Genomic DNA, 27,087 nt, shown 5'->3' with positions numbered 1-27,087 from the left:
TTTAGCAATTTTCTTTACAGAGACTGAGCGCAAATCAGACCCTACACAGAACAAAAAGCAGAGCTGGTTACAAATACTGAATCTTTGCCCCCCTCATGTTTTTTATCAGCCCCACAGCTCTAAGGTGGGTGCTACCGTGGAGCAGATCTGTCAGCTCATACCTGTGCCTCTGCCCCATCAGCTCATGGTCCCTTCCTCCCAGCCCTCCTTGGTCAGCAGTTTCCACCTGGATGTAGTGGAGCCTGGAGGTGTTGATTAAAAAAGAAATTCATGGTTGGGGTGGAATGTTGTTTCATTTATATAATATTTATTTTAATGTATTTTTAAAAGTTAAGTGAAAAATCCTGCCTTTCACTTCAGTAGTTATGGCTCAAGGAAAATACAGAATTTACCACCTTCAATGCCAGTCAGTTTAAATCTGGGGTAAAATGTAGCTGTTGGTTATATTCACATGACTATACTGATATTATTGGTATTGAGGTAACATGTGGATGCAAAAATAATATTCATCTAATCTAATTTGCATATAAATGATACTACTGCTGCAAAGTTAGGCACTAAAAATTGCCACTTCAGCCATAATTTAGCCCTCTTCTGCATGTTCTTTAATTCCATGATCAAATACTAACCTTTTCCAGAAGATTATTGCTTCATTTAGTGTATGACAGAGGTAGATCACTCAATTAAGGGGACTGTTCTATATATTCTTCCTCATCCTTCAGTGTGTTCCCAGAACACATCAAAATGAGCCCTGAATCATAACTTATTCATCTTTTCATAGCTCTTTGATGTCCATCAATGTAGTCCCCAAATGGGATTTACAAATTTCTTCTCAACATCCCTGGGTGGAAAAAGTGGTACTAATATCACGCATTACTTTCACAGCTGAGGACCAGAGATATTAACCTCACAAGCGCACACCATTTCTGAGCAGTCATATGCAGATGCTTGTAATCTGATGTTTTCCAGATAATTTTGTATCTCTTAAAGCATTTTGTTTGCGCTGATCACAGCACCCAGCTGCAGGTGTAAAGGCTTTGCACGTCTGTGCATTAGGGCACAGGCATGAAAACTGCACTGAGACAGACCTCCTGTGACAGGCTTTGAGTGACTTGCATCAGATCCATGAGAACTTGATGGTGTGTGTAGGGGAAGAATCCAAATCTTCATGGAAGTGTTCATCTACTGAAACTGTCCTCATCTTCTCCTGGCCTATATGATGTACAACTTCTGTAGCAAGTAACTTCCAGTGGACTCCTTGACTGCAGAATGCATTTGTTGCGTGAGGTCCCCTTGGATTTCTCCTCCTGCCCCAAAGCCACCGTCTGCTCCAGGCATCAGCAAGGAGGGAAGCTGCTCTCTCCAGCAGCCGCAAGCTGGCGTGTGCTCGTTTGCTGCACGAGGACTGTGCACGCCACCGGTCTGCGTGTGGGAGCTGGAGAGGGATGGAACATGTAACCTGCGGACTGAGGCTTCGGCAGCTCTCCCTGCCAAATCCCAGCAGGCCCATGATTTGAAATGTAGCTTATTTCAAAAGACTGGGAGAGTGCTTTGGGGAGTGGTTAAAACCCATTTCTGACCCCAGATGTGCTCCACTCCTTTATGCTTTCCTGCTAGGTCTTGTCAGAAGTCATATTAATGTTATACTTCCAAAAATATGTATGGACAGTACATAAAGAAAATATCCTTTTGTTATATACTAGCTGTCCTAGCTTTATTTTGACAGAGATCTGACTATGCTCGCTGCGTTTCCCTCCCATGTGTGCATACACATGGAAACACTTTATGGGCAACTTTAACTCAAACAGTTCAAGTTTGTTAAAAGTCAAGTAATGTTAATTATAGCCTTTAATACCTGCCATAAGATTAATGTGGTATTCTCTGCCTAAATTAAGCAAGTGAAGGTGTCCTTTAGACTGGTAAACGAGACAGAAAACCTGGAAAAAAAATCTTTGCTTATAGAAGAAACAATTCTTTTTAAAGTTTGGATTTATTTTATATTATAAATGCCTAAAATAAATTTGGTTTATTTCTGTGGTATTTTCTTGCACATTTTAATGTAAATTGCTTTTGTTGTTTTTCTGTAAGGCTCGGACTGGTCGTACCACTATTGTGATTGCTCACAGACTGTCTACGATCAGGACTGCTGACACTATTGCTGGATTTGAGAAAGGCATCGTGGTTGAACAAGGAACACATAGTGAACTCATGTTGCAGAAGGGAGTCTACTATTCTCTTGTAATGCAGCAGGTAAGGGCAAATTATTTCTTTTCTTTCTTCATGTCAAAGTTGTGAATGTGGAGCCATTTTCTCTCTAAGTCCTGCACATTGTCCATCTGGCAGCTGCTCAGTTGCTCTAGTTTGGGCACAGACACAGGCTTGGAATTCTTGTTTACCCGTAAAAATGTTCTACGTTTACACAATCTGTCAAAAATGTGAGAAGTAGGCACACGCTACATAATTACGGCATAACCACAGAATTATTAGATTCCAGGTGGATTCCACAGACTGCTTCAAGAAAAAAAAAAAAAAAAATCAAGACCAAATAGTCCACTGCCATCAGACACTGAAATACATGGCTTACAGGCAACGGTGATCATGTGATTAAAACAGCAGTACTTAACCGAGAAAAAAAATTTTCCCTTCCTTCTCCCAGCCCAAAATGCCTTGTGACTGTATAATCTGAATTCTCACTAGGGTTGTAGCAATAATGTTCAAGATGATGGAACATCCGATGAAAGTGAAGACACAGGGGCTGAGGAATATGAGCAAATTGACAGAAATTATCTTGTGGAGGAGCTGAGTCTTCAAGATCATTTTGAAGAACCAGTGTTCTCTGGGAGAGGCAGCATTCGAAGAAGATCCAGCAGATATAAAAGCAAGAGGTTGTCTTCTAAGAAAAAATCCTCTGGAAAAAAGAAAAAAAAAGAGTTGGAGGTTGGTATTAAAACTTTTGTTTAGAATTTTAGTGGTAACCTGTAAGCATAAACACAAAGCATGTAATTTTGATTACTTTTTAGATAAGTGGCTGCCATGCAACCTTTACTTTGGTGTTATTACTAGTACAAGTCAGTACTTGCCAGGATGAATATTTGCCCTAGGAATATGGGGGCAATCGTGTATGTCTGGCGAAAAACTTCATTTTGACCCTATTGACTTAGTGTGGAGCTGGGAAAAAACTGTGCTGTTGATTTGTCATGCTTCATAAAATTAAGCGTGTTTTTTCAGTGTTACTGAAGTTTTAATTCCATTAATTCTATCTAATTAAAATGAGTTGTGAGGTTTCATTTGCAGGATTCTTTACTTCATAGTACTTACTGTTGCAAACACTAATGGATAATGTAATCCCTGGGGTGTGCATACCAAGTTTTAAGGCACTTTGGAATAGCATGTTACTTTTGTGTCAAATGAAAAAAATATATATATCAAAACCCGAATATTTTTAAGTGTATTCTAAATAAGGAACCATTATATTCTCTCTCTTAGTATATGCTTTAAAACATCCAGTTCTGGAGGGTTTTATTCAGATAAAACACGTTAACTGACAAGTGTCACATAGGAATAAGTCATATAGGAAGTTCAGGTCTTAGAAACAGAACTTTGATTTGTCAAAGTTGAGTAAAACTTGCTCAGGGCAATAAATAGGAGCAGAGTTCTAGTAGACTCTAGATCAAACTTTAGGTAGGCAGCTCAGTAGAAATTTGATCTTTTTTTTCCTATTTCGTACTGCTTGAACTACAGCATCTTTTTGCATGAGATGTATTGAAAGAGTTCTTTGGCACTTTTTGGTTTTGGGTTTTGTTTTTTTTTTTTTTTTTTAATCTGACTTCAGGATTCTTGAAGTGAAGAAATAAAATGTAAATTCTGAAGTAAAATCACAGATCCTTATAAGTTTATGGAAGTTGGGATCTCATCTGTAATACAGCATCTGATTATTTAAAATATTTATGGAAGCCTTAGTGTACTTTTTATCTCTCAGTATTCTTTTGCACTAAAATATAGCTTTCAGCTAATACATATTTCAAATAGTATGAAGGAACTGGATCCATTCCTATTATCACAAAGAAGATATGCAACTTCAAAGATATGTTTTGTCTGTGTATTAATACCACTTAAGACCTTGTCAGAGGAAGTAGTGGGTGTTCGTGTTCAAGACTTCAGTAATCATCACATTCACAAAAAATTAAGAAATCAAACATCCAGCTGTTGTAATTATTTATTTCAGAAATCTCAGCCCACTTTTATGGTTGAGGCTTAGCCATCCTCATTCAGCATCTGAAACATGTAATAAAACAACCAGGAAGCAAGAGGGACTTATTTGTAATCCTGCCTAATATTTTGTCTCATTTCCAATGTTTTCACTTCTTCCTTTTCCAGAACTCCCCCTGTGGAGGCATAGACACTTGAATAAACTAGTGAAGCAGAATAGGGCACTTTTTGTACTTTCAAAGGCGATGCAGGCTAACTGACTCTTACATATGGCTCTCATGCTTTTGGTAATGATGCATGGGCTATAGTTTGCAAAAGAGAAAGATGACCCCTCTGCCCAATTGTATTGCTGCCAGCCCACTAGCATTTAGCTGAACTGGAGGGATCTTTTCTGTGGTCTGAACAGTAAGACTTTTAGTTCTTTATAAAGATTCAAGTGTTAGTTGCTATTCATGGTGACCAGTCCTATCTGACTTTCAATGAACCGTCCTGGCCCTCCTCCCCTTATGACTTAGCCTTTTGTTTAATTTTTGCCTCCAAGCTTTTTCAGTGCAGTTGAAGTTCTAGGATATGAAACAGCAAAACTGCAGATCTCCAGCATGTTTGCTCAATCCAAGTGCACAGAGGGGGCTTTCAGTAGTTTACCAAGACAGCTCACTACTTATTCAAAGCCTAATGAACACCCACTGTCTGGGGAATTTCATGTTTCCAAGGAGAACTTGCAGCTTTCCCTTTCCTGTAGGAAGAAAATCTCCCTGCTGTGCCTTACTCAAGAATTCTGGCTCTGAACAAACCTGAGTGGCTATATGTACTGCTGGGAGTGATCGCTGCTGCCATCTCAGGTGGGGTCCATCCTGCATTTGCTGTTATATTTGGAAAAATCATTGGGGTAAGTTGTTTTGGGTTTTTGTTCTTTGGGGGTTTTTTGCTTGGCTGGGTTTTTTGGTGGGTTGGGGGTGTTTTGTTGTTTGGTTGGGGGGTGTGTTGTTTGGTTGGGGTTTTTTTTTGCAAATGAACATTGCAGTCCTGAGCCTCCCTTGTGCTTAGCCAGTTCCTCCTATGTAAGACTCTGGGTGGGATTCACTTGTTTAAATGGATCCAATCAAAAATTAATAAAAGTTGAAGTGACCCTATAGAGGCAGAGCCCAGTGGAACTGCATCTGACTAGCAAAGGAAAGGAGGAACAACAGTTGAAGCTGGGGGAACAAATTGGCAACATGTAGTTTAAATGGAAAGCTGGACTGTCTTCTGGCCCTCAACAGCAAGCTGACTGCAGTCTGATTTCAGGATCCAGGATACTTGCTGAGAGAAATTGAAGTGGACAAGTTTCTTGAGATGAAGGCTGGTTTATGTAACTGGCAGTCATTGTCTACATACTTATTTTTGTGTTTTTTCTTGCACAGGCTTTTCAAGAAACCGATCCAGAAAAAAGGAGTAAAAACACTTTGGTGCTTTCTTTAATGTTTCTTTTACTTGGAGTGATTACCTTAGCAGCATACATAATCCAAGTAAGTGTCACTACACTGAAATGTTAGAAGTTTTTAACTCCCCAGCAGTCTGCAGGTATAACTCATACCAATGTAGTTTGAGAAGCAAAACACCAATCAAAGCTTACAAAAACACGCAGAAGTGCCAGAGTTCTTCCTGAGATAACGTGGGTTTTGTTGATGTGTTTACTTAAAAACATATGTCCATATTTGCTACTGGTTTAAATAAGCCACTGAAGGCAATGTGGGTTTAGCATGTTTGAAATCAAAGTTGAGGGTCTGGCCTTAAAAGTCAAAGTTAAGACTGACATTTCTCATTGACAGTCTGTAGGCTCTTGCCAAAGTATAAAATAGACTCTTTCCATGGCAGATGATCTTTCCATACCACCAAACAAACTTGCTGTCCTCTTATGACTGTTCCATAGCTTGCAAGAAACCGTTACTGCACGTTGAGTCCATATCATAAAATCCATTGGTATGACTGGTGTGAGTGAATGCCTCTGGCAGCAGAGTAGGGAGGACAATGACTAGATAGGTTGATTTATCATCTAATGCTACTGAGCCACGTGAATAAATGAAGCTCCTGCTTTCTTTGTTATCTTGCTCTCTGTGGGGAAAACCGAGTTTCAGGTTCCAGGAACGTGAATGGCACTTTTCCCAAGACTTACATATGCACAGGGGGTTGTGGGAGACTTTTTGGAGACGTTGCTTTTGTTGTGCAGCTTTATAAACAGAGTTAAAACATCAGATGGGAAAATGTGATTTTCTTTCCTCCCCCAGGGATTCATGTTTGGGAAGTCTGGGGAAATACTAACAATGAGACTGCGCTCTTTGTCCTTCAGAGCGTTACTTCAGCAGGTACGAATTATGCAGCTAGGGTACCGTAAGAGCCAGATAGCTTTTACAGACTGTTACAAGGTACACATTGGGTTTCAATTGTGTGGTCTGGAGGAAAAAAGTCTCTTCTACCACTAGCTTAGGAAAAAGTACAACTTTTTCTTAGTCTCCTGTCCCATGTGCAGTTTAGCTCAGCGTTGCTACTGCAAATAGTCTAATTTTGAAGGAGTGTCATTGCAAATAGCACACTTCTGATATGCACACAGTTTGCATCTGTCTGTGTGTAAGGATGACCAAATAAATTTAATCTCCCCTTGCTTGAGTGATCATGATGCAAGTATGTAATATATAGAGTTAAGTCTAATCTGTTTAGATTTAAATCTACATACCGCAATGTATAGCGAGGTGACAATCATATAACTTTTTTTACTGCAAAAAATTCAAATTGCCCTATTGCATCAAGAATTACACAGGAAGAATAAAGTTACTTATACTAAACCTTTCATGTTAATTTGTGCAATTTCATTTTACTTGCACAGGAGTTTTAAGAATGCATAACGTGGCACCCCACACACCCATTGGGCACAAGAACCTGTGAGTTCATAGAAACATCTGAAATGAACTGAGAGAGGGAAAATTAGTAAAAAAACCCTGTCACTGCCTTTGGAAGTAAAAGGGCCTCATTTCCTTTCTGTATGGACAAATATAGGTGTACAATTGCTCTTCTATAGCTGATGGCATACGTAACTTGTAAGAAGAGAATAGTTAACTCTTCAGGCCCAAGGAAGGACTGAGTAAAAGGGGTTTATAATAAGTTTCTAAATAGAAATATTCACATTCAGAAGAATGTTACAGTTAATAACACTTTGATTGTGAACAATTAGATGTTCTCAACATAATAATACTTTTTAAGCTTTTTCTTTTAGTTTACTTGTAAGATGCTGACTGTAGAGAAAGAATATTGTAGTTAGCCATCGTGACGTACTTGAGCTGCACGCCACCTGAGCTGGAAATGTTTGTTCACTTTATTAGTAATCCTGCTAAATCTGAAATGTGATAAGAACGTGTCATTTTTTGAAACAAAAATTAGTCACAGTGTCTTTTCTTGCAGGAGGTTGGATGGTATGATGATCAGAAAAATGCTGTTGGCGTTCTGCTAACTCGGCTTGCCACAGATGCTTCCCAAGTCAAAGGGGTATGCCAATTCTTCTTCTGTGCTTTTCTTATTTTTTTTTCCTTACAAGTATTAATTTTAACTGGCAAGGTACACTGAGGTTATTTCAGAACACAAGGTAGTTAATCTACCCCATAGACTGGCAGGTGCTTTTACATAGCGTATTGTTGACACCTTGAAAATGGCTCCCCATCTGATAATTTATGAGAACTAAGAAAAATCCAGCAGATGTTCACGTATCTCTCATTTCCCTCCCCACAAGTCTTTAAGCTAATTATATGATAACTCTGGACCACTTCACCATGCAAAGTAAGATCTATATGTGCTGGGGACCAGAATCAGTGGACCCCAGGTTTTCACACCCTATGATGGGTGTCACCTAAGTACCATGAAGAAGTTGCATCTGCAGGTGATACAAACCTTTACTGAACTTAATGAAGAATGTTGTTCTTCCCATCCCTACCAAATGGGCTTCACATACAAGCAGGACAAACAGTAAGAAATGGCCTGGCATTAATAAAGAATACCAGGGAGGGCGATGGCCAAGGGAAGGGTATGACTCAAGGCGCTGGTATGGGAGAGGTGGCTGCTGGACACTGGCAGAAGAATACAGCAAATTCTGCACAATTCCTCCTCCTGCTCACCTCATCAGCAGTCCCTGATGATCTGCCAAATGTGTCTCTGTTTCTTCCCTTCTCCTTGGGGAAAAAAAAAAAAATCACTGCAGGATTTGGGGGGGAAAAGTTTTCTAGTTTGTTTTAAGATGTCTTTGTGTCCTTCAAATTTGTACATCAAAAACACTAATTCCCACATTTTTCAGTCTCACTAGACTTTTGTTTCTCTCTCCTGTCCTCCTTCCTTATGGGCTAGTAGTAAGAAAATAGTCTTTGACAAAACTTAGTCATTTTTATTTTTTTAAAGTTCCAGTTTGTTTCGGTGACATTGAATTGTATCACCCTATCAGGGCAGTAGAAAGGAGGGGTGCACTACAAAAGCCAACTAAAGGCATGAATTGCTCTCCAAAGCTATTGTGTTCTCTGGAGCGCTATAGAGTGTCAGTAAGTACCGTGCCTCATGCTACGCTGCCTGAAGTTTCCAAATCCATCTTTATGTGCAGCTCCTAGAACATATGGCAACAATTCACCTTGGCATTGGTTTAATTATTACTATTTTAAATTTTATTGAACAAGAAAAGTCTTTTCAGGGCAGGAAAGTCTTTGGCAAAAGAGAGAAGAATTTTGCTTCCCGCCCAAGGATTTTTGTTTTTTCCATCAAGCCAAATTTTGGAAGATGAACTATTTCCACAGGGCTGTTTTCAGACCTTTTTTTCTGCAGATCAGAGCCCACACAGATGCTGGATGCTAATCATCTCATTTTAAAAGTTCTTGATGAAAAGGTTACATAGGCTGGGAGGAGACAGGAGTTCTTCAGTATGAGTTCATCTTTCACACACATTATCCCTGCTGGGATAAAGCATTTCTGCAGGGTGGCCAAATCTAGGCTTTTTTTTTTTAATGACAACCCAACTCCAGGTGCAGCAGTGTGAGAACCTGAAGATGAGTAGTTTCCACCACTGGGATGGGTCAATGGATGGCTGTCATTGTAACGACACCCAACAGCCAACCTGCCCTACCGTTACAGTGGCCCCAGTCTTAGCCTCAGGTAGCGTGGGAAGACCCAGATATCTGTTTCATTAAACAACTATGATGACCAACTGTTCAGACTACTTTAACCTTGCTTGAAGGCCTGAATGCTAGCAGGTACAAGGAATGTCTAGGAACCAGTTACAACAGCAGGTTCATGATGTCCATGCCTGTGACCACACGTGATTTCATTTTCCAGCTGAATTGCTGGCCTTGACAATATAACAATATCAAGTGGTGATATAAGTAACAAAAAGATCTAATGACCAATACTTGGGGGGGTTTCTGGGGTTTTCTTAGGCAACTGGAAGCCGACTTGGACTGATGACTATGACTGTCTTTACCCTTCTGACTGCCATCATCATTGCTTTCGTATACGGCTGGCAGTTAACTTTGCTTATCCTGGCCTGCATTCCTTTCGTTATTGCTACAAATGCTGCGAGAGTTAGCTCTGTGTCTGGTCATGCCGCAAAAGATCAAAAAGCTTTGGAAGAGGCTGGAAGAGTAAGTTCTCAAATTTTAACTACAGGGTTATGGTGTGAGATCACTTTTAAGGACAACATTGTAGCTGTGTTACAGCTGACTCAATTATCCAAGATAAATGAAGAGGGGAGAGGACAGGGCAGGGTGGGGGATGAAGGGAATGTTTATATATCCCCAAGAAAAGCAAAACACAGATAACACAAAACATCTGTAAATTAGGCTATAAAAATGTGTTTGAAAGCCTCCATGGCGGATTTCTGGGCAGGGACAGCGGTAACAGCAGCAGCCCCGGCACTGGTGCGCCTCGCGCCTAGGGCCAGCAGCATGGCTCTGTGCCGCTCTGCGCTGTGGCCAGAAGCATCGTGGGGCACTGATACTTCTTTATTCCATCATAAAATGCAAACGGTTAACATGCTCAAGAGTTTTGGGGTTCTGCCTTCATTCACCTGATGGCGCTCTTCTGAGAGACAGAAGTAGTCCATGCAAAAGTCCAAGCTGTGTCCAGATGACTGGCGTTTCTCCCTATTTTATTAAACAGGGTTTAATTCACAGGTTAGGGCAGGACTGCTGACCCTTCCCGCATGCTGGCCCAAGGTTCTGAACTCAAATATATTGTTGGCTTCAGCCCCTCCTTGTCTTCTGACCATGGGGTAAACAATCTGGTTGCTCTGCGCTTTCCTTCACCTGGTAATACACCTCAATCTCCTTTCTTAAGGAAGCACTTTCTGACCTAAAATAACAAATGCTAGAGAAGAGATTGAGTGTTTAGGAGATATGTTGTAGATCGCAGTTGTAAGGGATTATGTCTTGTTTGTTTTATTTCCCAATTTAGATTTCAACAGAGTCAGTTGAAAACATAAGAACTGTAGCCTCACTGACCAGGGAAGAAGCATTTTATGAAAGATATGTTACAAGTTTGAATGGTCCATATAGGTGGGATTTTTTTCTTTAACAATTCTTTCTTTGTACATTTTAGTCTTTCACATTTACTGTAAATACATTTCTTGCAAACTATCCAAATCCCAAAAGAATGGGATAGCAATAGCTGTTTACATAGTTTTAAAATTTATTCACTCTGTATATGTTAATATACATTCTTAAATACAAAGTGAACAAACATTTGCAGGATTTGCCTTTTCATTATGCAAACACTTTATAAGTTATATTCTTTGCATACGTGTTACCGAATATTGTGTTTGCCTGTGTATGTGTAGAATATAGGACATAGATTCACTCCATTTCAGTGTATTGCACTGATACTAGTCAACTCAGGAACTGACAGTTGATTCCCATACCACACCCTTATAACACAAACCAGTTTTATTCCCCTCATATGACTTTGAAACCTTGAAATGAACTTCATATGTTTTCCTTGTTTGACCTGCTACATCCCATTCACTTGTCTCCACTGAAATGCATTCAAATCATCAGGGATGCCAGATTTTTCTAACTCCATTTTATTTAAACAAAATAGCCCAAAATCTAATTTGCTTATTTCTTCCTTCAAGGAAACTAAAGTAAAAGAAGGAATTGAAAATGATGCATTGTGTATAAGCTGTCCTCAGCCAAAACAGTGTTAAAATTCAGTATTTGGTGAACTGGTAATATCCCAGATATGGGCAGGATGCTCGGCTAGACTGTCAAAGGTCTCTGATTTCCAGCTCAGACTAGAAAAAAGATTTCCATTTCCTCAGACAGCATCCTAAACCATGAGGGCAGAGAGTCCTCCAGACTCTGATTCAGTGTGCATTCAATTAGCTACACAAAATGAAACTTCTCCAGAAGGATGGATTGAGAAATAGAGGCTTAGTTGAAATCCCTGTGGGGATACCCAGCAATATGTCCCTGCTCCGCAGCGGGATGAAAGGTCTTTGCTCAGATGGGAAGACCTGGCGGAAGCCTGCAGGCAGCTCTTAGGCTGGGCTGGAGCCTGCTTGTTTTCTTAATAAAATGGGTCATATGTGGTAGTTATTAAATTTCATTTTTTTTAACTGCTCTGGTGACCTGCCCCGCTATAGAAAAGCGAAGGAAGAGATTCAGGATAGCATAACTGAGGATGAAGGATGTCATTGCTTTCTGTCCTAAGGTCATATCCGATGTCATGATGCGGAGAGCTTTTAGGGTCTGGCAGGGGTTGTTTGTGAGTGTGTATGTGTTCTGGGCTGATTCGTTGTGTATTGCTTGAAAACTTCAACCCAGAAATCTGGCCATCACCCAGCCAGCATGTCCTGTTTCTGTTTTACAAGTTATTTACGGAAAGTCTCTTCCTTTATCAGAGATTCTCTGACAAAAGCCCCTTTCTATGGATTTACCTATGGAGTAGCTCAGTGTGCAAACTACTTTATTAACGCAGCAGTCTTCAGATTTGGGGCGTGGCTCATTGCCCATTGTCTGAGCAACTTTGAAAATGTGTTCATGTGAGTATACTTTATAAAATGTAAAAAAAAAAAAAAGAAATTAATGCATGGGATAGTGATTTCAATGCATGCAAATTATTTCATCAAATTACAGAGGTAATGGGGCATAGAGATTCAGGAATCCTGGTTGGGAGTGCAGTTTGGGCAGAAGGACCTTTTTGGGGAAAGGTGCGTATTTGGGCAGTGAAGCTGCAAGCGTGTGACCATGTTAAGCACACTGACTCTGGAGAAGTCTTTGCTTTTTGGCGTTCCTTCCAGGAGGAGGGTATTACATAGAGAAGTGATGTGACACCACTGCTCATCTATGAAGTGGCTGTAGGAACAAATAGAACCTCCTAATACTGGATGACATTTTGGAGAGCGTGAGGACCTCCAGAACCATCATAATCTAAAGATGCTAAAAACCTTTATTCTGAGGGTTTCTTTTACACGTGAGGAAAACAATGCATTGTTCTACCTGAAATGAAGGATGCTTTGTCTTTTGTTTTTTAGAGTCTTCTCTTCCGTCATATTTGCAGCCATGAATGTTGGTCAGTCTGCTTCCCTGGCACCAGATTATGGCAAAGCTAGAATGTCAGCTCGGAGAATCTTTCAACTTTTGGACAGAAAACCTCTAATTGACAGTTACAGTGAAGAAGGTGAAAAATTGGTAAGGGTTTTTGTTTGTTTGGGGTGTTTTGGTTTTTTTGGTTTTTTTCCAGAAAAATGTTGAAACAAACTAAATTAACGATGTCCTATTTCCTACAACCGTATTCACGGCTTCATATTTTTTAGGGTGCCACAAAAGGCAGATATTATGTAAAATAGTGGTACTGATCTTTTTTTTTTAATGAACCGTATTATTTCTGTTATTCAGTTAGAAGCATATAGCCTTAAATGTAGTTTTCCTCTGAATGAGCTAAAAAAAAACCCACCAACTGCTGACCCACATCTTATATGGGTTTTCTTATATAAGAAAAAGAAACAAAACACACTCAAAACAAAAAAAAAATCACCTCTAAACTAAAATTGTCATTAAGGAAACTGACTTCAACACTTGTCAAATTTCTGCATTAAATGCTTTCAGTTTACTTGATCTGGAAGGATTACACTTGCACATCCATCTAAGTTTAAAATGAACTTCCTGTATAGGTTTTAGATGGTAGCCCCTGCTCAGGAAGCCATAATCCAGTTTCTATAACTTTAAGCTTATAAACAGGATTTTCAGCCTTTAAAGTTAGGAGCACACTTATGTATCTTCTAGAACCAGGGCCCTCCGGCACAGACATTGAAAGATTTTGCAGAAGGTCCCTGGTAAAATAAAACTTTAAATGAAAATATTTCTAGTATAGACTGGACTCAATTACCAGTGATGCCTGTGACTTCAGCAAAGTTTTGAGCCCATTAAATTAGATCATCAGCTGCTGGGAGAGCACTGTACTACCTGTGATGCTGTAAGTTCATAGGGCTGGCTCCCACCCAAAACTATATAAGAGACAATAGTCTTAATGTGTCCCCTTTGTTCCACTTGTGCTTAGAAATCAGCCTGGCTAGGGTGGCTAATTAACAACTATCATTGATTTTTAAATCACAGCTTGTCCTACATGCCTGTGAATCACCTACCAAAGAATTTAGCTCTGCTGTCTTAATAGCTGATCTTGACCTTGTGTTACAGTCGTTCAGACTGTGCTGCCTGCAGTGTGAGATCAGGAAAGCAAATGCTATAGATTATATCAAGAGTGGAAGTGCCTCAATTGTGTGTGTCAGAAATGAAAAATATTATTGTTGTTGATTTGTCTAAAGGTATTCTTTTCAAAGCTGAAGTGAAAAATAGATATGAGAGATGCAGAAAATGTTTCTCTAGAAGGATCTAGCAATTTACATCTGCAGATCATCCCATAAACGATGATACTACACCGATCCAATATGCAATTGAAAAGAACTTCAAAAGCAGTTTTAAAAACATACTCCCAAACTTCCTTATCAGTTCTCTCACTTAAATAACCAAGTCTTAAGAGTGTTATCTTAATTAAGGCTAATAAATGCTAATATGGGCATGTGAACTCTCTATGACTTTTCAGAGCAATTTTGAAGGCAACATTGAATTCAGAAACATCCATTTTGTCTATCCAACAAGGCCAGAAGTTCAAGTTTTGCAAGGACTCAATGTGAAGGTTAACAAAGGACAAACTCTGGCATTAGTAGGAAGCAGCGGCTGTGGCAAAAGCACATCCATTCAGCTCTTGGAGAGATTTTATGACCCTGCGGAAGGACAAGTGGTAAAAATAGACTTGCATGGCCATTAATAACAATTAAATCTATAAAACTCTCTATCTTCCAAGGTTTTGGAGGCTTTAAACAATCCTGGCAATATCTCTGGAGAGATGCCTTTTTAAGGTGTGGATTGCTGAGGCTGTGGCTCCAGTGGAGCTGTAGACAACCTCAAGACCCCTGTGGTTGCCTGCCCCATGCATTAGCCACACACACCAGCGCTGGCACCCGTGTTGGCACGGTGCGTTGGCTCAGGGCGCAGATCCCATTGGGGAAGAGAATGACAGTGCCAGGCTGTGTTACCTCCCCAAAGCTGCTCATAAACTGGTCACACAGGGGCTTAAAGCTCATATCACTCACTTGTCAGTGTATAAGTCATCTCGTTAATATGAATTCACACAGAGATATAGATATATGCTTCAGATAATACAAATGTAATCCCACAGGGATGCTACTGTGTCACCATTGGAGGGCTGCAATGGACTTTTTGATGCAGTCCCCGTTAATGGGTATAGAAAGTCCAAAGAAACCTCCTTGGAGGTTTTAAGATTGAGTGAAAGGCCCACAGCTGAGAATACTTATTGTTGTGTTCATTTTCTTAGGGATTGGCTTTCCCGTGAGGTTCCCGGTGCTTCTTGTGGTCAGTAGGGCTGGAAGGACTGCAGGAACAGCCTGTGATTTGCCCACTGTTTCTGTCTGCTGGGAAATGGAAGCAAAAACACACACAAAATTAAAAACTAATGAAAGGAAATATTTCATCTATACTGCTGGTTCTTTTCCATTTTGCATGCAAAATTTACTTGATTTCAGCTGGGAATTTAACACATAACAGGCTTCCTCTTACTATTCGTGTTTCCTGTTTACAGTGTGTATCTGTAGATGAGCTCTGTAGTCAACTTGGCATCGTTTTTCTGTTGCTTTTTCTAGTTAGCAGATGGATTTGATACCAAATCTTTGCATTTACAATGGCTGAGGTCCAGACTGGGCCTGGTGTCACAGGAGCCTATCTTGTTTGACTGCAGCATTGCCGAAAATATTCGATATGGAGACAACAGTAGGGTGGTTAGTCAGGAGGAAATTGAAGAAGCAGCTAAAGCAGCAAATATTCATACCTTCATTGAAAACCTACCAGAGGTAAGAGTGACCCACTCTTCACAGAGGGATTAGATATTTGGAGTGACAAGGAGAAGTCTAGGGAATGCTTGCTTACATAGAGCAAATTAAAAAATAAACATTTTTGTTTCCCTTAATAGGAAAAAATATAGAATATATGTTTAAAAAATCCTGCATGTTTCAAGCTTAAAAAATTGATTAATTTGTCCAAAGTCAATTCTTCAATGTATCTAGTGGTAGGTAAAGCAGAATATGAGGAAAAAAGAGGACACTCTATGTACATAAACAGCTCCTCACAACTCTTTTATATTTTTCCTTTGACAGCTGAAACTTCTCAAGTTACTCTGAAAGAGACTTTTTTTTTTCTAAAACAATTCAGTAAAACTAAATGCTCTATTTCTAATTGGATGGGCATGCATAGGGAGTATTTCTTAAATACAAAGGGGCAATAAATCAAAAATGAATGACAAGGCATTTGACCTTCATGCCTGCCAAGAATTTGGTTCCAACAACGAAAAATGCTTTGATAGTTTGTTTTCACTGTATTTCTGTGTAACTTGAAAATGATGTAATGATGCTGAAAAATGTTTCATCTTTGTTACTACTAATGACATTTGGGATTCTTTATTCACAAGTAATGCAGGATCGAGTTCTTCATGTACATGTTATAAACATTAAATCTCTAGTTACTTTTATGATCATATGCTCATGTCAGTGATACAGTGGTAAGATGTCCACAGGTAGTACCATTGAGGACCTATTCCAATCTTTGGGGAAGTAAATTTTCAGACCAGATATAAATATGTGTGACTGTATGTATAATTGTTTATACTAGAGGTGTTTATGAAACCTTAGCTTTATTAAAACCACTTGCACTATTTTTTTTCTTTCAAGATGGAAATACCTAATCATTTTTATAGCCACACATAAAACTTTACTTTCCTAATCTTCCTTCTGTAAGAGTATTCACAGGCCCTCTTTTTTAATTTTTAATATCCAGAAATATAATACCCGGGTGGGTGAGAAAGGAACACAACTTTCTGGAGGTCAAAAACAAAGAATAGCAATTGCCCGTGCTCTGGTTCGTAATCCTGCCATTCTGCTTCTGGATGAAGCTACTTCTGCTCTTGACACAGAAAGTGAAAAAGTGAGTAATGGCTTTTATGTGAAATATATATGTCTATGTACATGACTAGTTGCTTTCTGTAGAATAAAATCAGTGCAGACATGTTGCAAATACTCAGTTGTGAAACAACAGAGCAGATGTGTCATGGTAGCTTTTCCAGCTGCAAGTTGTGAATTGAACAACACTAGGAAGCTGTGTGTATCTACTAAATAAACAAGTAGAAAATCCCAAAACTTTAAGTAGAAAACACCATGGGGAGCTGATACTCTTCAGCTGTTTTCCTATTAGCTGTATTTGATGGTAGAGACTGAATTTGCATTCTGATGCAAACTGGATGCCCAAGAACACACTTCTCAATGTCTCATGCTCATTTGATTAGTCTCAGTGAGAAACCCTGTTGAGTAAGGGTCTCGTGTATGCACTGACTTGTATATCTATGGGAGATATAATCAGGTGATAACAGAGTAAGAAATCAAATGTAGTTCCTGTGACAAGTGAAGGCTTTCCAGATGCTAACAGCATTTTCATGACATCTATGTGCAGATCGTTCAGAAAGCTCTGGATAACGCCCGGCAAGGTCGAACCTGCATCGTCATTGCTCACCGCCTGACAACCGTACAGACTGCAGACATCATTGCAGTGATCCAGAATGGCAGGGTGGTGGAGTTGGGCACCCACAGCCAGTTACTGGCAAAGGAAGGACACTACTATGCCCTTGTAAATGCACAAGTCTCTAATTAGTACTATTTGCAGACTTTTTTTTTTTTTTTTTGCGAAGACATGAAAATGAAAATTCTCTTACAGAGAATTAAGATTGGCAGTGTCTGTTCAAATGGAGCTGGGACCATATGTTGCAGCCTGGTTGCTGTACCTGGCGTAGCCCTTGCCCCATGCGCCCATGGGGTGAGCGGTGCATGCCCTGGGGTGGGTCGTGGAAGGTGCACGGGGAAGTCCCAGGAGCTGAATCTGCAGTTGTGAGGATCGTGTGATCTGGAGGGAGCCAGACTTGGGGTAGTCTCTTCCACACCATGGCTCAGGTGGGGCACCTTGCTCTCACTGTCCCCCCCAAACCCTGGCCCATACCAGGTGGCATAGACCAAGGCAGTATCAGAGTTTGACAGTGATTAAGCATCATGGATAAGCAGCGAGTTGGTGCTTATGCTTGCCCATTGGGTTTCTTCACCAACCAGCGGCAGCCATAAAGTCATCCTAATTAAAAGATGACTGTCAAGTCTTATTGACTGCTGAGATTCCAAATAAAAACATTTATATTAAAAGAGAAGGGATTGGATGTGTGGGTTTGGGTTTTTCCCCACTTTATGCCACATTTTTATTATTACTGTGCCTCATGCATTTCTTGAAGATTCAATATTCTATCTTGGATTATTGTACAAGTTATAAGCTTTCCGTATAAATTGACGTAAAAAATAGCATTGTTTTGTTCAGTATTTTTCAACTGCTGACCAAACAGTTTAATTGCTCTTTGCATTCATCGGGGTAACTTCAAAAGTCTTGTGGGGGAGCTAGGATGGCTTCTTTTGGAGTGGACTCACATCAGCCATGTAAATAGCTTTTCTTTTAAAAAAATAAAAATAAAAAAGTGATTTTCAAATGAAATCCTTTATTTTTAATATATGTGGCACTTAAGGATGTGGTTTAGTGGTGGACTTGGTAGTGTTAGGTTAACAGTTGGACTTCATGATCTTAAGGGTCTTTTCCAACCTAAATGATTCTATGAATAATTTTAAAGATTGTTTGAAGTGTTGGCAAAACTCGTTTACACATGTTCTTTAATAATTGGTTATTCCTCTGATATATTCCTCAGGGTGCAGCAGTACATCATTCAACAGTTGAAGAATATGTACTGTGTAGTCAGAGTGACTCAGCAGCCGGTTTTTTTGGCTTGTTAAACCCAATTGCAGCATTTTAATTTTCCAAGGCTTTGCACGTGGCTTTGGTTTAGGATTTATGGCCTGGAGCAACCTGCAGTACTTTATAATTTCCAGATAACTTTGCTCGATTGTAGCAGACAAAACTTACAGTAAGGACTATCTCTTTTGCTAATTTCAATTGTTTTCCAGCATCAGGATCCATGAGAGGAATAAAACACACAAAAGAAAATTAATTGGGGTCTCAGCTTTGCCAAAATACAGTTGCTCTCCTTCACACAGTTTTTTCTCCGGGACTGTTACAAGAAGAGTTATCACTCATTCAGGCACCCCTCTTTTGTGACATCTTCACTTTCTCATCATAGGCAGATACTGCAGGAGCTGCTGCCCTCATTACAGTCCCAATTATCCAGTGTGGGGTCCAATTAATTCCCTTTTCCCTGTTTTGTTTCTGCACTGGAGTTAAAATTACAAGAAGTTTTGAAAATAAAATCTCTTCCTTACTCAAGAAATCTTTTGGGGAAAGAAAGAGGCAGTTTTGTACTTTTGGATTAGATGTATGTAGTTTTCATTACAATTGTAATGAATAATATTTTGATATTACAATTCATTATGATCTGTTGCAGTAACAATTGGAAATTAATTTATATATTTAAACGGAGGAGATAAGTCACTAAACTATGGCTCTATAACATAATGATTCATCTAACATCTGGGGCTAGTTAATAGAGCATCTTTGTGGAAAACACTGCATTCACATCCACGTAGATAACAGAAGTATCCAAAATGTGTTTCCTTCCCACCAGCTTGGAATTATTTACTGGCATAGGGGCAAGAGCAGTGAGGAAATATGCGCTATTTGACCTGGAAGGTGCTGAAAGAGCTGCAGCAGGGTCAGCCTAGAAAAATGAGTTCTGTGACTTGCGTTTCCCCTTATTTGCTCTTTCAGAGGTCAACATTACCTACCATGGAAAGAAAAGCGGCTACAGTTGCATCCCTTTTGGCATATTCCTTGCTCTTGTTTTACGCAGAGCATTCTCATGCTGCAATAGCTGGTCAGCTATGTACGTTAAGGATTGTTGCTTACAGAAAGGCAGGCGTGGGTTTTGTTGGGAGCCAGAAGGAGCAGGTGCTGATGCCGTGATGGAGCTGCTCTGGGCTGTGGCAGCCAAGTGGGGAAGGAGCCTGACAGCTGTGCCTCTGCTCATATGTGATTGAAAAAGGGAAATAGCAAAACACAACTGAAGTAAATAGGGTTGATTTACTGAAGTTCACAAGTGAGATCTTATGTAACATAAGAACATGCTTTACTGATTTATCTCAGTGTAAACATAAAGCCCTCTTTAAAAGATCAACCACAGATCTGAGAAAAACACCAGACAGAGACGGTGAGCAAGAAAACAGAGCAAAATCCCAGCCACCTGTAAGAATGACCAAAAAAGCACACTACTGCATGCCTGCTGAAAGACAGACTGAGCTGGATGACTTTACTGACTCTAGGAGATATAAATAGATTAACACACTCAGCTTGTAGGCACTAACAACAAACTCTGATGGTTTATTTCAGACCATTCAAGTCACCTTCCCAGCTGGATATGCCTATACAGCTTGCAAGCTGGTTCTGATTAAAAGCAAACCTAAATTTGGACAAATGCATGTTAAAAGCACCTTTTCAGCACCAAACCCTAGACTGATATAGCAATCAAAAGAATTATCCCTGACAGAAAAGAAAAGCCTATGAGGATTGTCATGGTTTAACCCCAGCCAGCAGCTAAGCACCAGGCAGCTGCTCCCTAGCCTCTCCCCCCACCCCTCAAGGGGATGGAGAGGAGAATGGAAAAAAAAAATTATGGATTGAGATAATGACAGTTTAATCAGATAACAAAGGAAGATAATAACAGTACTAACAATAAAACAAGTGATGCTCAGGATATCAATTGTATCTTAAGAGCAGAAGATGTGCCCCATCACTCTTCCCTATGCCTCTACCCTAGGTGCCAGAGTTAAAAAAAGACTTCCCTTATCCCTGCCCAAGCAGGGGCTAGTGTTCTCCAGACATGCTCACAATATGGTGAGCTGCTGCTAGTGTCACTGGGAACCTCACCCCATAATGATGAAGGAAACACATCAGCCTAGGCTTGTCAAAGAACACCAAAGTCCTTGTTCATGACTAGATGAGAAGAACTTAGTCCATACATTTGGTTTATGCCAGCACTGATTTAAGTCTCCTAGGGAATTACTAAGGTATGATGTCCCAAAAAAAGAGAGTGAAGATTTCAGAGAAGATGTTCATTGGGGATTTTGGAGAAAGAACTGAGAGTTTCTTAACCATTGTTAACCTCATTGTAGTATCATACATAGCTGTTAAGTTTGTTTAAAACTTTGCAATCATTAGTCTAGTTGAAACGTTAATTACTAATGAGACTGAAGCCCCAGAGATGGGATAAGTAGTTCACAGAAGTGTGTGAACTAGAGGGCTCAGAACCTGATTATCCTTATGGCCTCAAACAGCTATATCCACATCAGCGGGTGTGGATGTTTCCCATTCCTGGATGTGCTATTTCAGTTTGAAATACCTGTCAGCAATTCAGGAATAATGCTGTTTGCAAAACAGTAAATGAATATAATGTTTATCATCACATGTTTTTTCCCAGATGTCTACTTTCCTCTGCATCCTATAAAATTTCAATTTATATTCATCTAAAACCTGCAAAGTATGCATCGTCATAAAGAAGTTATTTAATAATGCTGGTTGTATGGTAAGAAGGAACGCTTTCATTAAAATTGCAGTTCGCAAGTCTTGTACTTTTAGAAAAAAATCTCTTTTTTGAAAAATGGGGAGAAAAGAACAATTGGAATTTTTTTTAGGGTCAGCTGAAATACTACATCAATGTGTTTATGTTTTTACCTGGATTAGATTTATGAGTTTAATTAAAATTTGGATAGTGTGCAAAATGCTGCTAAACAATCTGCGGCAGGCAATACCTAACCTGTCCTTTCTTGGCTACCATCGACACACATTGTACTGCTGACTTTTCACCTACGTGTTTGCATGTGGGAATGTGTCTGGCTGAGGGAGAGCTGGAAGGGCTCTTGTACTGAGCTTTAGGAAAATTCCTGTCACACTTGGGAGCGAGCCTATTTAAATGGTAATGGTCAGTGATTTCACCTAATTAGTAAGGGAAACGTTAAGAAACTATGCAGGATCGTTAAGATCTATTCACCTGACATTGCTGGAGGGTTTGAAGTGAAACTGCTCTCACGGACTGTGTCTGCTTTAGGAAAATAGCTGCCCTTGTAACACTGGTTTTAAAAAACAAACAAACAAACAAAAAAAAAACCCAAACAAAACACACCACAAGGAAACAAACAAACAAAAAAAAGAACACCCAGATCTTGATCTGCTAGATCCTACCATATAGATATCAGTATGACAGCTGATAACCTAGTGCAGATGAAATTTGGATTTCAAGGGTTAAATATCTTCTCTGGAGGGAGGCTTGTGCCTCCCCTTCCATAAAGAAGGGGTTTGCTGCAGAAATGCTCCAGCTCTGCCTGCACGTAGGGCTCACCCGCTGCCTGCTACCACAGGCACTCTACCCAGGAAGCCCGTTTTTTCTAAGGAGAAATAACCGAAACCAGAAGAGTTCATACAGTTTATCTGGAGATGTGGTTGTGTCTTGCTGAAGATGGAAATAAAGTGACAGCTTTTCCAAGGTACTTCCAAGCTTTTCTCTTTGCGAATGGGCTTGGATTATACTGGAGAAATGACGCTTAGCAATCACTCTAGCTATATCCAAACTATACATGAACTTGTCAAGACAGTGGATGAAATTCAGTCCATTACTTGACCTCTTTGCCTGTAACCATTCTGCTTCATGTAGGGCAAACTCAACTTCCATAAAACACATCTTCTCCGTGTCTGAGACATTAAGGTGTTTCTAAGATTTTCAACATAGTTAGGTAAGAAGAGAAATAGCTAGGCAACAAGGCCACAAACAGCATATATGTAGTTTCTTCTTGCAAAATATACTTGAGGGGCATAATTTGTTAAGTCCTTATCCTTAGGTACTTGTAAAGGACTGATAGTTTTCCATGCAAAGGGAGAAGAATCCAGTTGCCTCGCTGTTCTTTATCAGCCTCCAGCTGCCCTATATGTAAGTCTTACCACAGATTGCCCATCACCCTGACATTTTCCAGGGTTATAGCCCTCCCTGACTGTTCCCTTTCAGTTGCCTGCGCTGCTGTTCCTCCTCACGCACCTTCCCTAGAACAGATGGCAGATGCTGCACCATGCAATCCAATGCAAAAGGACACACAGAGATGAGAGGGAAAGTGCCAAAAGCAATAGCAATGCAAAAGGATTACTTTCTAAAATTAACAAAAATTTCTCAGCAGAAGATTGGTCGTTGCTCTCAGTAAGTGAATCGTTTACACTGGATTGCTTCCATGTGCCTCTGTGCTGTGCTTTGTCATCTAGACTGCAGGAAGCTCTTATCTACCTAAGACCCCAGCAATCATCTTCTCATTTCAGCATTTATTGCCTACCTGGCTCATCAACAGTTATGTCCAGAAACTATTTTCCAAAGCATGACTTTCTGTCTGGAAATAATAATTTGCTGTGCCCTTAGGGAAGCTCACACATCCGCTCGAGTTATCCCCAGCCTGTCCAACGACAGCAGTATCACATGCTCCAAAGCAAACTTGCTAAGCCTTCCTGTAATCCTCCTGAAGATGCCAATCTTTATTTTACTGAATGCTTTCACAGAAAGATATTTTAAAGTCATGTTAGCTCAACAAATAGATTTTGTGGACTTCTTTGAATTGAGCATTTTGTATTTCCCTGCTCTGCTGTTGTCATAAGTGTAACATCCTCAATTCTTTCTAATCATTATGAACGTCATCTGTGACTACTGCCTTCTCCTATGTAGTCCAAAGCAAAACGATCTTGCAGTTAATCACTACTAGAATAGGTCTTTTTGTTATGGTTCTTGAGGTTTGAAAGCATGATCTGAATATGGCTACTTTTGAGGAAATAATTGTTCAATTTCACCCCTGGCTGCAAAAGGATATCCTCAGTATTTGATCCGCCACTGGCAGCATTCGTGGAGAACGCATATGGTATTCTACGAAAAGGGAAACAAGGGGGGGGAAGGCACTGCCCTGGCATGCTTACCACTCAACTGCAGACGTTTAGGGCTGAAGCAAGCAAGCAGATTGCCTTTAAAGCACTCTAGGATATGAATCATCTGTTTCCTAATGTCTGTCTGAGCATACAGTGAACTACACCAGGGAAGTGCCTATTTCTTACCGTAAATCTAAATGGACAGTCTCAGTTTTTGTTCAGATTATACATTGATATTAGGTCAAGGAAATTTCACTCTGAATGTTTCCTCTTTCTTAAAAAGATTGCTAGGTTAGATTATCAGCCTTGCAAATAATATTTGGAGGTCCTGACCAGAAAGGCGCCAGGGAGTGCACTCTTGCGAACCAGGAGTGCTTAGAGCAAGAGGAAAGGCCTCTGCAGCACAGGAGGGTGAAGTTTCTTCATCTAGGTATTAGCAGTGCAAGAAGATTTAAGTGAAGGACAAACATTCAGGAAACAGGAATTACTTATCCTGAATGAGTAAGATGGAAAAGAAATTTACAGACTGCAGAAGCATCCAAGACGGCTTATAGTAATGACTGAATTAGCAGAATCTGGATTTTTTTCTTGGATGGCACGAGGGGAACTTTAGACAAGGAGTTAACATTTTCAGGACTCAAAATAAATGCTGTCTTTGACAATCCCATGCATTGCCTGTTTTTTTATGAAACCACACTAAAAATGGTAAGTGGAGTTCCTATTTTCACATCTGCTATCCATCTGAACATACACCTGGCAATGTAGTGTGTGTGTTGCTTCAGAGGAAACTCAACCAAACAACTGTTGCTTTATACAACACTAATGGTCTTGGTTATAAATGCAGTACATGTGTTTTATTTACTGTAAATGAAGTGTGTATCAGCAACACTGAATATGAAAATCACATTTTAATGGGCCACTTTTATGATGCTAGAGCAATGTGAAGAGACATCTGTAATGCGATTTACTTTTTGATATTTAGTAATGTAGTTTTAGTTGGAATAAATCAGGTTCCCAATAAAGACTCAAATGATTATTTTCTTCAATTTCTTATTTCACACATACTTGGAGACCTGGAGCAACTTTTTCCATGAATGCATGCCAATCCTTTTGGGACTCTTCCAGTGTTATGTTTTAATGTTTTCTCTCTCTTTTTTTTTTCTTTTTTTTTTTTTTTAATATCTTAGTACCTTGTTATAATTATTTTATACTGATACTTTTAGTTGCACAATGTGATAAAGTATATCGAGTCTGATAAATTTGTCTGCACCATTAAATAATCTTTGCATCTATCACTTCTTAATTATTTCTCACAAAAAAACATTTATGGATGTGCTTTTTCTGAGAGAAAATGTCTAATCTGCCCCATTTATGGAAGAGAGGAAAGTATACACTTTGCAATATATATGAGTATACTTAAATGGATATATAGTCTTATATTTATAAAATATATATTTGTATATATTTAAATACATTAGAGATTGCTTCATGATGAGAAGTTTGGAGAGAATCCAAGCAAAAATTCAAATGAATCATGGGAAAATTCCATTTGCTTTCAGCATTTTAGTTCAATCTTGGAGAGTCAAAAGCAGTTTTTTCTTCTGACAGTCATCAAGCTTTGATGATGCAATTTCTCTTTTCAGCTTAGTCAGGCACTTAAGCCATCACTCTTGACTCATGTACTGCACTTGCCCACATGATGTTAGTTACGCATACTTATTCCATTTTTCAGCAGATAAACCTTTGTTAGCTTTTGTGTCTAGGCCTTTTAGCCATACCTCCTGGGAAAGCAATTAAACTCCTTGCACTTGAAAAGCCCAGACAGCTCAGGCTATGAGAGCAGCAGCAGGTCTGTCCAGACCCCAGAAGCTGCCCCCTGGCTTCCCTGAGAAATGGTGTTGTGAAAAGGTACACAACCCAAACCAGCTTCTCTGAAAACACTTCTTACAGCAAAATCAAACCTCTACTGGTCTTGCTGCTTTGCCAGAGCCTTGCTTTCTTCCAGAAAGTATAGCTTTCCTGTGAAGGCTTCATATTTTCAGTCTCCCCAGCCATCCCACAGTTGCATATCGTTCTCAGAAAAACACACGGGCAGCAGTGCCCCGCTGCTGCTCCGATCCCCAGTCAGTGCTAAGAAAATGCTCGGCACAGGAGGAGCCTAGGAGTGCCACCTGCCGTGGGCCAACAACCCCACATTGACTGTCTTAAAAGCTGTCTCAAACCAACAGGAGCACAGCTTATCCCACCCTGGTCATCATTGCATAGTTACTGTCAAGCATCAGTAAAAACTGTATCGTGTGGGTGACATTTCAAACACATTTCGTTAAAGTTCAGCTTTTGCCATGACTTCTTCAGTCATGTTTTCTTCTTTATGGGGAGTATAGTACATCTAAAAATGTATTTTATCATCTTTCCTGTTAAGTACACTCAATCATAATGCCACTAGGACTGGCACATTCACATAAGCATTCACATGTGTTTATAATAAACTTGTGCTAACGCAAGTCATATCTAAGCTGAGTCTCAGGTTTTTCAATAAAAAAACCCAAAAGCACAAGCAAAAGGAAACAGGCATTGATAAATGTTTTTTAATGTTGCGTGTAACAGGTTGTGTTACTTGATTATGTGTGATTTGTGAATAACAGAATATTGTCAAAAACTATCTACGGTATAATATATGTACTTTTTTACATCAGTAGTTCTATTTGTTTTCCCCAAAATCTCATGGAATTTCCTTCACACACACCCTTATTTCTTCTCAGATTGCCCCACTTATTAGTCAACGTCTCAGCTGTAACCACTGCCACAGAGAAAGAAACTCAGCTGCCCCTTTAGCTGCATCCTTCACTAAAACTAACAAAGGCTTGGTGAGACCTGATTACTTGAGATAATGTTTCCCTTTAAACAGAGGTACACGAGAAGTGGCCTGCTGTGGTTTATTTACTGTGAGGGGGGAGAAGATAAAGCTAGCCAGATCGACTGTTAGAACTGGAAAAGTCTGGGAACTTCAAGTACTGAGATGCATTTACTGCATGTAACCGCACTTTAATGACAACTAAAAGTCAAAAGGGGCTTCGCTATAATTGTTACCATATTTATTATTTAGACAATTGCCTCTAAAATGTGCCAGCTTCTTTCTGACAAGGCAGGGAGAATCCTGTCCCCAAATGAGATCAGTCTAGGAAAAAAATAAAACAGGGAAAAAACCCAAATCTTAAACACTTGAAGTACATGGTTAGATGAATACACACAAGCAGAAACATCTCCAAACCTTTCCTCAGGACTCTGCACTATTTTAACCTTCAAAAAAACTTGGCAACCATTAAAGGTTGAA

General features: G+C 39.7%; 1 protein-coding gene across 11 annotated transcripts in view; it reads left to right on the top strand.

Moving 5' to 3' along the window:
* Positions 1–27,087, top strand: part of ABCB5 (ATP binding cassette subfamily B member 5) — a 78,410-nt gene that overhangs the window by 39,925 nt on the left and 11,398 nt on the right. For 3 of the 11 annotated variants that reach the window (XM_075746039.1, XM_075746038.1, XM_075746037.1), the window contains exons 16-28: positions 2,089–2,250; positions 2,698–2,937; positions 4,952–5,098; positions 5,613–5,717; positions 6,477–6,554; positions 7,645–7,728; positions 9,651–9,854; positions 10,666–10,766; positions 12,110–12,250; positions 12,743–12,899; positions 14,311–14,508; positions 15,428–15,634; positions 16,614–16,760. In XM_075746039.1, coding sequence (XP_075602154.1) covers positions 2,089–2,250; positions 2,698–2,937; positions 4,952–5,098; positions 5,613–5,717; positions 6,477–6,554; positions 7,645–7,728; positions 9,651–9,854; positions 10,666–10,766; positions 12,110–12,250; positions 12,743–12,899; positions 14,311–14,508; positions 15,428–15,634; positions 16,614–16,760 — 1,971 coding nt within the window. Of the gene's footprint in view, positions 1–2,088; positions 2,251–2,697; positions 2,938–4,951; positions 5,099–5,612; positions 5,718–6,476; positions 6,555–7,644; positions 7,729–9,650; positions 9,855–10,665; positions 10,767–12,109; positions 12,251–12,508; positions 12,613–12,742; positions 12,900–14,310; positions 14,509–15,427; positions 15,635–16,613; positions 16,761–17,282; positions 18,357–19,577; positions 20,730–27,087 lie in introns of those variants that run through there. The other 8 variants (XM_075746041.1, XM_075746040.1, XM_075746042.1 and 5 more) reach the window with 8 other exon arrangements.

Source organism: Balearica regulorum, chromosome 2, assembly GCF_011004875.1.
Source record: "Balearica regulorum gibbericeps isolate bBalReg1 chromosome 2, bBalReg1.pri, whole genome shotgun sequence".
In the NCBI taxonomy this organism is placed as follows: domain Eukaryota; kingdom Metazoa; phylum Chordata; class Aves; order Gruiformes; family Gruidae; genus Balearica; species Balearica regulorum.
The sequence above is the reverse complement of the archived record's forward strand: the minus strand, read 5'-3'. Positions and strand labels throughout refer to the sequence as shown.